The 14,029-nt window shown below is 43.4% G+C and overlaps 3 protein-coding genes across 3 annotated transcripts; 1 reads left to right on the top strand and 2 right to left on the bottom strand.

The window, feature by feature from the left end:
* Nucleotides 1-452: 452 nt before the first annotated feature.
* On the bottom strand, nucleotides 453-2,557 carry tdh2 (L-threonine dehydrogenase 2; the record flags this gene model as incomplete). The annotated part of the gene is made up of 7 exons (XM_083908041.1): nucleotides 453-598; nucleotides 690-959; nucleotides 1,032-1,122; nucleotides 1,208-1,611; nucleotides 1,696-1,766; nucleotides 1,847-1,889; nucleotides 2,365-2,557. The coding sequence occupies 7 exons, from the start codon at nucleotides 2,555-2,557 to the stop codon at nucleotides 453-455; spliced, it is 1,218 nt and encodes a 405-aa protein (XP_083764167.1).
* Nucleotides 2,558-3,337: 780 nt separating this feature from the next.
* LOC310942543 (myotubularin-related protein 9) lies at nucleotides 3,338-8,296 on the bottom strand (the record flags this gene model as incomplete). The annotated part of the gene is made up of 11 exons (XM_083907944.1): nucleotides 3,338-3,438; nucleotides 4,324-4,475; nucleotides 4,583-4,803; nucleotides 4,882-5,023; nucleotides 5,627-5,788; nucleotides 5,893-6,110; nucleotides 6,447-6,620; nucleotides 7,168-7,293; nucleotides 7,438-7,546; nucleotides 7,836-7,886; nucleotides 8,112-8,296. The coding sequence occupies 11 exons, from the start codon at nucleotides 8,294-8,296 to the stop codon at nucleotides 3,338-3,340; spliced, it is 1,641 nt and encodes a 546-aa protein (XP_083764070.1).
* A 1,874-nt stretch (nucleotides 8,297-10,170) lies between these two features.
* Nucleotides 10,171-13,628, top strand: fam167b (family with sequence similarity 167 member B). The gene is made up of 2 exons (XM_083907443.1): nucleotides 10,171-10,514; nucleotides 12,370-13,628. Exons 1-2 carry the CDS (start codon nucleotides 10,209-10,211, stop codon nucleotides 12,631-12,633), a joined length of 570 nt encoding a protein of 189 aa, XP_083763569.1. The 5' UTR covers nucleotides 10,171-10,208; the 3' UTR covers nucleotides 12,634-13,628.
* Nucleotides 13,629-14,029: the final 401 nt, after the last annotated feature.

Raw genomic sequence — 14,029 nt, 5'->3', positions numbered from 1 at the left:
TTTTAATATTGTCCATTTAAATCCATTCAGTTAACTTAGCGAGCCATTCCAGATAGTTATATCATAGTCATATCATAGAGTACAATAGGTTTATTACCTATTCTTTTATCTAGCACTGTAACAGAACTGTGTTGTCCATGCATGTGGTAAATATGACGTTATGTTTACACCGTGGGAACAATTACAGGCAACAAAGATGATAAGAAGGTTTAACAGTATATTAGTCCCTGAAAAAGACTGACTGATATGTGCATGCTTGTGTGTCACATTTCTCTGTCTTATAGGTTCTGACTGAGAATCCACACCTTGTAAACAATCCTTGGCTCATTGCTGTGATGTTCCAGAGTAACATAGAACAGTGGTTGACAATGTCTGCGACAGAAGTAAAAGATGGTGTATTGTCGGTTGGTTTGGGGTAAACCATCGGTCAGGCTTTTCGAAGGAGGATTAAGCTAGCTGACTGGCAAGCCCTCAGTGGTCCTCTTGTGTCGAATGGAGTGCAACATGTTTATCACCATCTCTTCAATCTCAAGGGTTGGTGCCCAGCCCCAGTCTCTCTGGGCATTGGTGTCATCGAACCTCACAGGCCAGCTGTCTGCTGCAAAACAAATCATTTCAAAATAACATTTAAATAGTCAAGAGTTATACAGTAGAGATATCACAATCTACATACAGCTCCAAGTTCATACCGATGGTCTGGCGGACAGAATCTGGGTTGTAGGTGACTTTGAACTGGGGGAGATGCTTGCAAATCTCTTGTGCCAACTCCTCTGGAGTGAAACTCATGGCGGCGATGTTATAGGTGCGCAAAGACAGCCGACACTCGGGGGCCTGCATGAACTCTACTGTGGCACGGTGGCAGTCAGAGATATGCATCATGGGAAGACGGGTGTCGGGCCGCAAATAGCACGCATGGTGACCAGTGCTGACAGCATCGTGGAAGATTTGAACTGCATAGTCTGTAAAGACAGAGTGCTTATTCCATTGTATTACGTCTACCTTGTGTAGTATATGCGGATGTTGTTTAATACCTGTTGTTCCTCCTCCAGGATTTGTTGTGGCTGATATCACACCTGGGTAACGTAGGCAGCGGAAGTCCAGGCCATATTTATGATGAAGGTACTGAAGAAACAATGACATACCAAAACGATTTGGGTTCACTGTATGCAGTTAGCCATTATCTGTGTCTCTGTTAAAATAACTGTACCTCCCCCATCAGTTCGCCGTGCACTTTGGACACGCCGTAAATTGTCTGAGGTCTCTGGATACAGAGGTCTGGGGCCGGGTCACGGGGAGAAGAGGGACCAAACGCACCAATGGTGCTGGGAACGAAGAGGCGCAGACAATTCTCTAGGGCCAAGTCCAGGACATTATGAAGGCCTAGACGCACAACACGACAAACACTCAGCATGGAGGAAGAAAAGGTGGCACTTGTAAATGCTGTGTGCCAATCAAGCAAACCTGAGATGTTGATCTTGCGCGCCAGAGCCACATTAGCCTCGCCCACGACGCTCAGCACAGCGCTGTAGTGGATCAGCCAAGTGATCCGATTATTGACAATCAGCTCTCTGAGATTCTTGTAGTCCAGCACGTCGGCGTACACAAACGGACCTGATGGGAAAAGAGGGGGAAGTGGGAAGTTTAGTCTCTTATTTCAGCCAGAAAGTGATAATCCTTGAAATAGATTAAGCTTACCATCGTTGATAACATGAGGTGGAGGTTTCTTGATGTCTGACAGGATCACATTCTCTTTTCCGTACTGTTTCCTACACATTAATACAGAAATAACATCAAACATCATAACCATCGCAAACTTTAACGTCCAAGTATTGTCCGAAGATCTCACCTCAGTAATTGTGCGAGCCCCACACCTAACTGCCCAAGGCCACCTGTACAAAAAACAATGTTAGGGAGTTTGGTATGAAAATAACATCAGTGTGTTTTGGTTGCACCATGCTCATGTTGAGAAAAAAAGGCTTTATCGTGGCTCAAAAAGAGACAACAGCCTATTATTCTCCCCACGAGCAGTCTGCATGCTCTCTATTGTGATGCGTCAAAATGGGGTCCTGGTGCAAGGTGAAAACAACTCGAAAACAAAGAACGGACTTCTCTATAGTATTCCAATGATGCCACAATATCATTTTTTTGGATAAAATATTACCACAAATCATTTTATTTGAAACATAGGATGTGTATGGAAGTGCCACTCCCTGAAAATGTATCTTTCAGCAAGGCATTTTGCAAGTTTTTTAACCACTATCGTGACAGTGGTATGACCCAAAGGCAGCCAAACAGAGTCGGTGTTAATACAGGTCATACAGTTGCGGCTACTACACGCTAAATACAGACTGATATTTGAATCACCTGTGATGAGGATGCGGGGGTTTTCAGGTCGAGGTAGGGGGCTGCAGCTCTCCACGCTGTTCCACTTGCTCAACTGTCTGTGCGAAGAACTGACGCCACGACGGGACAAGCTCCACGTCCTCCTCAGGGAACCTCGGCAAAACAGGCCCAGCAAAGCCTCCGTGGGCGCACAGACCCTCACGCCGAGCAGCATCTCCTCTGCGGTTCTTCAGAGACGTTAAACAGAACTTAAATCACACTCTATTCTATCATACAATGATATAAGTGTATAGGATGTAAAAGAAATAGATTACCTGAGTGTTGACAAAATCAGACGACTTTTGATCCAACACCAGCAGATCACAAACTATTCTACTACACTAAATTGCAAAACATTCTTCAGAGCATTTAACTGTTAGAATATGATGAACATCCACAGAGTTTCAGCTCCCCAGTCCCCAGTAAATAAGCAGCTGTATGAAGTCACACTGTATGGCCTATGTGGTTCTTGTCCGCTTGTCTCTTGACTGAACAGCACTTCAGTCTCCAGCTTGTGAAGCTGTGTGCGTGCGAGCAATCGTGCTGACTTGCTGTGTGCAGGGATTTGTATTGTGCACAGTGTTTAGCTGAGCTTAACAGGACAAAGAGGAGGGGGGGGGGTTCATTCGTACGATCCTCAATCTTTTGATCGTTGTTTATGAATGACTATGTAAGAAAATAATAAACCCAGTGGAATACATAGATGATGATTCTCCCCGGGGCAGTTTTAAAACAGTAAAATGTGAAATTAAAAAGCCTCAATCAACAAACTTTTGTTTTCTTAAATCAAGTTTTATGAAAGAATAAAATATAGTTTACATAAAAACACGATCTGGTTGTCAATTTACACAGCCCAAGGACATTGCACGTCGGAACATTCGTCCTCATTCAACACGTTCAACATGTTGACTCCGGCCGTCCTCACATTATTCTTTCATAATAGGAAGGGTTACTATCAGCTGAGCACCAGCCTCCCCCACTCGATCACCATGTTTCTTATTTCCTCCTGAGCCTCCTCCAGGTGCCGAGTCTGCTTGGTCCATCTCAGAAAGAAGCCTGTGGATCAGATTTTGGGCATGAGTCGGCACCAAGAATCATCAAAGACGACAAAAACACAATATGTTATATTGAATAAGTAGAGGATGAGACTGAGGAGGAGATTGAGAATGGGATGAGACTGGGTTGTGTAGGAGGGACAGACCAGTTGGTCTATAACGTGATATATAATATGTTATTTCTGCATTACAATATCTTAAATATCGTATATTTTTTTGGGAATAGTGTACTTACATTCTCGCCAAAGTGTTTCCAACAGAAATCTGTACTTCTATTCAAGTTTCTGTAACATCCTGAGTAGTCGTATGTTCCGTTTCCTGTTTTATTTTGAAATAATGACCATTTTTGGAAACCAGTTTTGCTCAAAAGCAGTAAAAAAAAAAAAAGACCAGTATAAGGTTCAAACAGAGGCTGTTGTTGTAGAGTCCACATCCACAGTGTTTGTTCAGCCTGATAGTTTCAGCTACATTATAACTTTTATAGCCTCCTGTAAACCTCCTATGAAACACGAGAGTGAAAAAGGAAATAGAATATTCTGTACTACTGGTTAGACTCTCCAAACCAAACATGACAACAATTCCCATGATTCCATGCTGCTTCCTATAGGTCTTCTGTTACTGTTTGGATTGAGAGACCCATAGTGGCAGAAATAACTTACAGTTGTGAGATACAACTAAACTGGGAAACTAATTATACCAGAAGAGCTGCAACTCACGATTATTTTCGTAATCGATTAATCCCTCTATTATCTTCTCGATTAATCGTTTGGTCCATAAAATTAAAAAACATCGATCAGTGTTTGTCAAACCTGGAAAAAAAGCTTCATCTAGATACCTATATATCAGTGATACTAAAATATAACATCAGGTTCCAATCCAAGCTTACCTTTCCAGAGCTGCAGGGACTGAGGGTGGACTGAGGGCCAGATTGCCAGCTCAGTGCGCTCGTACAGGGGGTTGGAGTAAATCTCTCTCTCCTTAGGTCTCAGCAGGGCCTGGAACAAACAATGAGTCTTCTCCTTCACTTCTAGTAAACACCTGCAGTAAAGAGAAAGACTTTTGTCTTGAAACACCCCTGATGAGGTTAAAAGGTCTTGTGTCAGACATTCTTTATCAATGTCACGAAGACAGGAAGTCGCGCTGACCTATCCTGATCGCTGTTACAGAGGAAGGTGCCGTAGTCGGAGGCGTAGGCCTCAGTCGCCAGCCTCAGGAGCAGCGTCTCCGAGAATCCCAGAGCCAGAGGGAACTGACGCCACAGCTGCCACACGCAGTCCAGCAGCAGCAGGAAGACCGGCGACTCCTGCTGGAGACGAGTGTGGGAGTAGGCCGAATGGGCACACCGCTGCTGGAACGGGTGTCCCGCCTGAGACGCACAATATACACACAATGTGTTGTTTTGCGTGTTATTTCTTGTCATTTATTTCACATTTATTCCACACACCTGTACCCACTCCCTCTCCAGCAGAGCCAGGAAGCCTTCCAAGGTGCGGCAGCACGGGTCCATGATGAGCTGTGCCAGAGTGCTGATGAGCAAAGTGGAATCTGTCCCTTCAGAGCCATGAACCAGTACTGAGTGACCGTCCCTGCAAAAAAACCACCATTCATATGTAAATAACCACAAACACACACAACAACTAGAGAAGGTTTAAAACACTTTTAGCCTGGTCTATATTTGGTGGTGTCATTACAACCTGACAAACCTTTGCTCGTGGTATTTTTCTGTTATTCAGTCAGGAAGTCTATTCTTTTTACCACGTTGGTTGAGGTTTGTGTTTCATCCTGTCTCTTTTGCATGCACACTCTGAAATGTTGCTGTCATTTCCTGGAGCTGTCAACTGAGAAAACAGCTGCTTATTATCCTCTGGCATCCTCTATCCAGTAGCACAGCAACACATAGTCTTTTTCAACCTATATTCTTGCTGTTGTCTTCAGAAATCTGTTCCTTAATCCATTTATGTTGTGTGGTATCTTCAGATCTATACTTTTTTCCCCCTCTAAAGCATCTAAGAACCATCTCCACCACTAATGCCTGGGTAACATAAGTGCACAACGGTTTTCAAGGGATTTCTAACCATCCAATAGCCTTCTAACGCGATTAGCAAACACAATGTACCATTAGAAATGGGCCTCTATACACCTATGTACCATTTGAAAGTTAGTGTATGTTGTGTGCTGTGAGCTCGTACCTCTCCACACACTCTGCCAGCAGGCCAGCGGTCGACAGAGCGGTTTGAACGTGCGACAGCCACTTTGAATTCTCAAGCTTACTGAGCCAACGGTCCATATTATTGGATTCATCACCACAGGCCTCTACCAGCTTAATCAGACTCTCCTGCAGGGCTTTACCTCTGTTTCACACACATGGGAAGACGGATGGGGTCACAGAGGTTAATTCGATCGTTCGTCTCGATGTTGTTAAAAAGTGAGAAAAAAATCAACTTCTCCCACAAACCTTTCCATCTGTCTGTGCAGTCGCTTCCAGTTACTGTAGCACGATTTGGACTCAAAGCCTCCACCTGTCATCCGGGCCTGCTGAGCCTGCTGACTCGAGCGTGTGTCAATAATGTAACCTTTGTCTGAGCTGTCAATCACAGCCTGGAGGAGGAGCTCATCTTCCCTGCAGCGCTTCCTGTTGGCTCCTGTCAGTGGCTGACTGCTGCGCAGGATGACCTGAAAAATTTATAGTTTTGTTAGAAATGACTAGCTGTCCAAGACAGACTAGGTTTGCAGGAAACTCCAGACTATTGTAGATGTGTTTATTATTTGTTTTTCTTTGTATACTTTATCCCTTAGGGAAATGCTTTCTATGCATTTAACCCATCCTCTACTAGGAACAGAATTATCATTTCATTTTATTAGCTAAAACCGGTTGATTGGATGTCGACATCCTCATGCATAGCCTTGTTTTGTTACTCCATCTCCTCCTTTCTTTGTTAATGATTTTGGGAACCAAAGAAGATAGTTGCATGTGTTGGGACACACATCTGCTGGAGGAGAAAATCTTACCATGCCGTTCTTTTGGTGGTAATAGCAGAGCACAGGGAAGCGTCCTCCCTGTCTGAACTTGGCCACTTTGACCAGCATGTCATCGTCCATATCCTTAGGAACGATGACAGCTGTGGGGTAGCTGGGACACACCGAGTATTCTCTGTTCACACTGCTCAGTCTCCAGCTGCCGTGCTGCAAACAGAGGAGAGAGAGAGGGTGATTCACACAGAGGCAAATAACAAACGCAGTAATTACAGTCGTGCCCTAACACAAAATACATTTCATTTAGTCACATTGGTCACTGCAGATAGATCATTTAAAACTCCACTTGACACATCTGAACAACACATTTTATTTAAATCAAATGTTACGGTTCACAAAGCAGACAAAGCCCCAGTCAGTTCCCTCTGAAGTCAGTCTGATGACAAGTACAGATATATCCCATGTTCTGGGAATATTGTGCCTATACAGAACACATGCAACAATGTTCTGCCCCTCGCCATGGCACTGTGCTAATCCCAGAGGAAGATCGCGTAAACATGAATTCAAGCTGTGTGTGCAGCGCTCTAGAGTTAAGGGAAAACAAATGAAAGCTAAGCAACAGGGATATCCTGAATGTCGACCCCCTACATTCACGCTTTCCTGTAATTTTCCTGTCATGTGGGTGTGGGTGACCATTGTAGTTAAAGGTTATATTAGTGAGCGTGTGTGTTCTCATACAGAGTTTTATGTTACTTACGAGCTCTTTCGTGTGACTAAAATACTTCTCGGGGGATGAGAGACCCCAGGGTTCCTGCAGGCTGAGATCAGGAGGTCTGTAAAAGAAAGGATACATCTCCGACACGCAGTCCAGACCGGACAGGGTCTGTAGGGAGTTAGAGGGAGGTTATTGTATTGTGAAATTGAGATTGTGATCAGATTTGAAGCAGGCATGACGGAGAAGAGGACACGTAAGACATGATGTATAGATTGTGAAATGTCAACATGGCTTTGGATTCTGTGATTATACCTCGATAGAGTGTGCGATGTTGAGACACTGCTCCATGCCTGGGATGTCGAGCTGGAGAACTCGCAAATCTTTACACTTGATGGTTATTGTGCCTGAGGATCCAGATATCCTACAAACACACACACACACCATTATGAATCTCAGAATACAGTGGAAATAAACATCCAGAAAGTTTGACTTACAGCAAAAAATCAAGCTGTTTCAGCAACATTTCAGCTTTGACGAGGGTGCACAGCAACAGACTGATAACAGCAAGCAACTCACAACCTGTGTGTGTGTGTGTCGAGAGAGAGAGGCGAAAGAGAGTTGCTGCAATCTTGTTAGCAAATTTCCTTCTGCAGCACCAAAAAGCAGCGCAGACGAAAAAAGAAAACAAGGCAACACAAATGTTGTCCAACCTTTCATTGCGGCCTGAGAAGAGGCCAGAAGAGCCCCAGAGGTTTTCCACACTGGTTAAAAAAAGATTTGAGGAATAATGTAATTAAGTGTGAATTAGATAAGGGGGGATTGGTCACATGTGGCACTGGTTAGGTATTGTCCATGCAGATGTTTGTCATCTCCAGAGGGAATAAAAGAATGACCCATGAAGTCATTAAATTAGATTAGACACAACATCAAGATTGGATTGTCACTTTGATGAGATGCAGTGATGCTCAGTCCCTGACCCCCCTCACCTTTTCTCAGTGGCATCTATGTTTCTGATGAGCAGTAAAACCTGACGAGCGCTCCCCTCCTCTCTGTCCGAGAAGAGCAGGTGGTGGCCGGTGACACACAGGGTGCCTCTGCTCGGCGGGTGCAGGGGCTGCCGCAGCACCACATCCTCCACATTGGCTGTCTTGATGTGCTCAGAAAACTCCATCCAAATGAAAAAACAACACTAATAACAAGCCTCAGCTCCTGGACTTTTCTCTCTCTCACACACACACACACACACACACACACGTAGAACTGCCCCCTGCTCCAAATCACTTCCTCGCCTCTCTCTCTCTTACAGGAAAATGAAAGCAACAAGCCTCCTGCTCGGTCTACACCTCTGACTGTAGTTGCTTTCTGTTTGTTTTTGACGATAAAGGGGCTAAAAATAGATTTTGTGAACACAGGCAGCCACATTATATAGCTACACCCCTCCCTCAAACACAGGTGACAGCAGCAGCAGAGAGATCTAGTAATGGAACAAGCAAAAAAAACAAAAGTGTGTCTTGGGTTGACTGAAAACGGAAGTGCACGCTTCCTGAGACAGAGACACTAACATGTGTCACTGGTAGAAGTTTGAACACTGGAGAGAGAGAGAGGAAGCACTGATGTGTTTGCTTTACAATAAATGACCACAAGATGGGAGCACACACACACACAATGCACACTAATTACAACCCATAAAGCAACACTAAACCTTATACAGTTCCTCCATTCAGTGAGAGTAGATATTTGTAGGGTTTTAAGGGCATCTGTTTAGTTCTTTTAATGTTTGTGTCTGGTGTGGAAAGAGAACTGAAATATTCTACTCTAGTAAAAGTACCACTATTTTTTATAACATTTTACTTAAGTACAAGTAAAAGTACTGGTCTAAACACTCAAGTTAAAGTGAAATAAATAAAAAAAATTGAGTCATTGTACAGTTTATGTGTGTAAGACTGTATTCTACACCAGTGTGCGCTGTGGCCCACTTGTGGAACTTGGAGGTATTACAGGTGGGCCAGCAAAATATATAGTTTGTTCTGCTAGAGAGAAAAAATTATAATTAATATATGTATATATCTTAAATAATTAATATATTAATAATTAATTTATATTTAATATACATATATGTATATATTTATGTATATATATATTAAATAAACGTCTAACGTCAGCTAGCTAAACAGTGTTAGCTGACATTACTTTTTCACTCTGTTAAACTAGGCAGCCGCATGCTATTCATTGTGAGATTAACCAAAAGTGTTAACCAAAATTTACCGTGCTGCTGCTTTTGGGAACGTCCTTGGGAAAGTCCCCTCTGTTAATATTTTTTATCCATTTCTGGCGAACATCTTGGTCCTTTGCACACCCATGGAATCGATGTAGACCGTACAGCCCCAGACAGGTGCACTCTTCATAAGGTAAAGGTTTGCGTAGTTCGCATTCGGGTTTTAATCCAAAGTTGCAGTTTCCCACTGCTGTTGGAGCAGCCGTGAAATGGACAGGTTCTTCCCGACTTCCTAGACATCGTTGTCATAAAGTAATTCTTCATAAAAAGTACAGGTAAAAGTACAAAATGTACACTTCTTACGGCATATCTCATTCAATCGCATATTGTAAGGATACGCCCCCGCAACAATGGCGGCTTGTTTACTTCCGGCGAAGTACCGGAAGTAACCCGTAATTCTTTATTTAATTACGGCAATTAGAAGTACGCATACCAAATGTTGGTAACAGAATGGTTAGAAATAAAAACATTATATTTATTTATATTGAATGACCTTTCACAGCCCACCTGCAGTACCGTCACGGCCCACTAGGAGGCAACAGCCCTCAGTTTGGGAATCACATCGTCAGGTGTCCCATGTGTTTATGCCTCTGTGTGTGTGTGTGTGCGTGCGTGCGTGCGTGCGTGCGTGTGTATGTGTGTGTGTGTGTGTGTGTGTGTGTGTGGGATGGGCGGTCACTCTCCATATAAAGGAGGTTTTCCTTCAAAAACCTGTTGCACTTTAAAAGCTGAGCACAAACTTTCCGTGGATCCTCGCGTTTGTCCACTGACTGCTTGCCCACTGCGTCCTCTCACTGTCTGTGGTCAGATGGATCAGAGAGATAGTGAAGATGAGTCCTGCGAGGCAAACGCCGAGGACCTGGACAACGTCAAAGCGCTCACAGAGAAGCTGAAGCTTCAGACCCGCAGACCGTCATATCTGGAGTGGCAGGAGCGGCTCCAGAGCGGACCGTGGAAGGACAACAGCTCCAGTGCAGACGGTGCGGAACCTGCGGTGGAACGGGTCGGCTCCGTGCCGGTCATTCTGCGCAACGAGAACTCACAACTGGTTGTGCGCAACATCTGCGGCTTTGACACCATCGATGACGCTTTGGAGTTCCTGAGAAAAGAGCTGGTAAGTGTTCAACTTTTGTTTTAGGGGTTTTAAGCAACAGGGCAAAAATAAAATGTTAATTTTATTTATTTAATTGTACTTTTAATGTGTTCCAAACAATTCACAGGTCTCCATTTAGTTAACACAAATCTATAATTAAACTCTTTTGATAATCAATTAATCAGTTTTCAATAATTAAAATAAGTTTTCAGCTTCTTAAATGTGAATATTTTCTGGTTTCTTTGCCTCCATGAAACAAATAAATAATTCAAACTGAAACTTACATTTGAGAACATCATCATTTCCAGGTTTTTGCACACTTTCTTACATTTTAGGGACCAAGCAAGTACTCGATGAATCGAGACAATGATCTACAGATAAATTGATTGTGAAAATAACAGTATAAATAAGACAAAAATGCAACAACAAAAAATAAAATCAGAGGACAAGAGTAAAACTAATAAAACAAATGATTAAATAACAGCTCTTGACACTCAGCATATCCAACATGCTTCAAATCTGGTTCTTGATCCAGATATTGACCAAAATACACAGTAACACTGAAAAACAATTACATGTTTGTTTTTAAGCAATACTGACATTCTAGAAGTTATTGGCATGTCAATAAACTCTCTAATGTTTCAACGTAAACTGTTGTTTTAACCAAATCCTGTATCTGGATCACCATAACTACATCCCAGGAACATTTGATTTTACGTTGTGCTGCTCACAAACAGACATTGCTACAAAACACACACACACACGTCATCTTAAAAGGTTTCATGTGTCAGTGATTTGCCCTGCATGAGCGCCACGCTTTAATTCGAGGCATCGCCGCAGTGACCTCACTGCGTGGTCCTTCTAGTCTAAACAAATAGTTTTGCAACAACTGGATGTCTGAACGCTCACAGTCGTGCAGGCTCTTGCTGCTGCTGCTGCTGCTGCCCATATATTGCACAAGTCAGTGATCAACACCCTCCGATGAGTAGATTAAACTAGGATTAAAACGAGTGTAAACACTCAGGGAGTGCAAACCTCTACCATCAACAAAATCGAATCGCTCTCTTCCTTCAGCCACGACCTGCAGTACATGCCCGTAAAATGGAATCAAACTATGTTGTTTACTTTTTGCATTATGCTGCTCATAACCATGATAAATGATGATAAATAAACAGACATGTGTGGCAATTTGTCAATTTCCCTCTTATTGGGAATGCAATTTACAAAATTTAGTAGGAATAGTACCAAAATAACCAGCTCCAACCATTCCATTTGTTGGCGCCCTATCCTTGGGGAAACTAAATAAAAATGGTATGGTACAGTCAGGGTGGAGCTAGATTGGTTCCGCCCACGACAGTCAGCTGATTGGGGCGACAGAAAAACAGCCACAGACTGAGCAGGGGAAAAAAATAGAGCTGCTGGACGACCTCCTGTTGTCTGTTGTGTTGCATTCCATGCCTTCGTTTGTCGTTGTCGCACCATTATGACATCATGCTACATGCACACCCCGCTTACCGAGTTAAGGTACCGTTCTTACTTGTAACGCAAGCCTCACCCAGGGCTTTACCATTCAAAGCCACACCATACTGTACCAAACTGAACCGTGCCATGATGAAAACCAGTAGCCTTTATTAATTGAGACGTAGGCTAATTTTCCCATTCAAATTGACATCTTTTTGCAATCAGAGGAGTCGCCTCCTGGTGGCTATTCAGTATAGTTTTACTTCCTATTTGGCTTCAGGAGAAACTCAGAATAATTTTATTCCTGACATCTGCAAAGATAACGCTTTGGTGGAGATAATAAATGTTATAAATCCACACTTCCACTGAATCTCACTTTCTCTTCAACCTCCCCCACCCTCTGCTGCCTCCTCAGCGGGAGATGCAGGTGCAGGACAACCGCCTGGCCCGTCAGCTGATCCGTCTGCGCAGCGAGATCCACCGGCTCAAAGTGGAGCAGGTGTGCGACCGCCATAAGGAGATGCTGGACGACGCGTCGTACGAGCTGGAGGAGTGCGGCGAGGAATCGGACCTGCTGTGCGACATCCCCATGAAGGCCGCCTTCGCTCTGTCCACCCCGCTGAAACACCTGGGCCTCACCAAGATGAACATCAACTCCAGGCGCTTCTCGCTGTGCTAAACTCGCTCCATTTCACTGTTACTGAGAATGTTCCCATCGCTCCCTCTGTGCTTGTGCGGACACATTATTACGGTTATTTCCTCCTCTGAAGATTTGGAGGCTGCCAGAGACTGGTGCCAGCAGTGAAAATGAAAATAATGACATGCACGAGGAAGCTCCTGTGTGCAGACCTGCACAGGAACACTCCCTTAATGCCAACACACCCTCTTGCTGGAAAGAGTCTGGGCTGCTCTGCACTGGTATTTGCACAGTTTAATGTGAACCCAAGTAGAATAGACTGATTTAGGTCACTATTAAGATCTCCAATGATAGTTAGGGTTGTATAAGGTAATAAAGTAATAAAGTCAATGCTTAGCCCTCACCTAATAAAATCTACACATGCTTATAATATCATAAGGATATGTTTACCTCGGCATTAGACACTGAGGTAAACGCAAACAAAGGATTTCAAACACCACCGCCAACTTGTGCCGCAGTGTAAATATGTTTATTTTCTCTATTGACTTTGGTGTGAGCGCTCCCCAGAGCAACTTTCATCTTCAGTTTTCAGTCAAAAAAAAGAATGTCAAAGAACGTAAAAGTAGAGCTTTTATAACGTAAGTCTTTTATCAAGTGGCTAAAAATCCTTGGGTTTTCCTCGTTTCCTTCCTGCTGACGGTAGACAAGTCAAAAAACAATGCTCAGCAACAGTTTTTCAGTAACACATTCCAGTTGCTCATCAGTAGAGTCTCTGCACTCCCACCACGGCAGTAGCAGGACCCAGGAGACCATTTAGTCACAGCTATATTTAGCTCCACGTTGCTGACCAGTGACCAAACGTCTTATGCTGTTCATTTTGTCAAAGTAAGATGATTTATTAAATAATGTAGAATAATATAATATTCTGTTCAGCGATGTTTTAGACCTTTTTTCCTTGTCGATATTGTGAAATGATGACGTGAATGTGTGTATATACTGTATATGAATTAAGAATAAAACATTAAAGTGGACCTAGACTGGAAGTTCCAATTAACGTTGTTTTTTTGGTGTGTATCTGCGACATTACCTGTTTTATGAAGCCCTGAAGGTTAGAAACAAACAGTTCAGCCATTGCTGGGAACGCTATGATGTATTGTAATCTCGGGCTCTCTGAAAAAAACCCTTCTGGTTACGTAACCAGCACATCCGGTTGCGTACATTGTACCGCAGAAGAAGAATAACGTCCGTTGTGGAGGTGTTTCACGAGCGACAGTGTCTTCTGACTCTGGGTCAAAGTCATAAAAGGGACTTTAAATATTGTCAAAACAATGTTTTGATAATGAGTAGCAGTGCATCCACCGTTCCAGAGGGGGGAGCTGCGCTTCTGAGAGCTGGTGTGCTCATTATGTCACTTCCGGATATTGGCCAATCACAAGAC

Source organism: Microchirus variegatus (genome assembly GCF_963457635.1).
Source record: "Microchirus variegatus genome assembly, chromosome: 21".
Classification (NCBI taxonomy): Eukaryota; Metazoa; Chordata; class Actinopteri; order Pleuronectiformes; family Soleidae; genus Microchirus; species Microchirus variegatus.
This window is presented reverse-complemented; position numbering and strand designations above follow the sequence as displayed.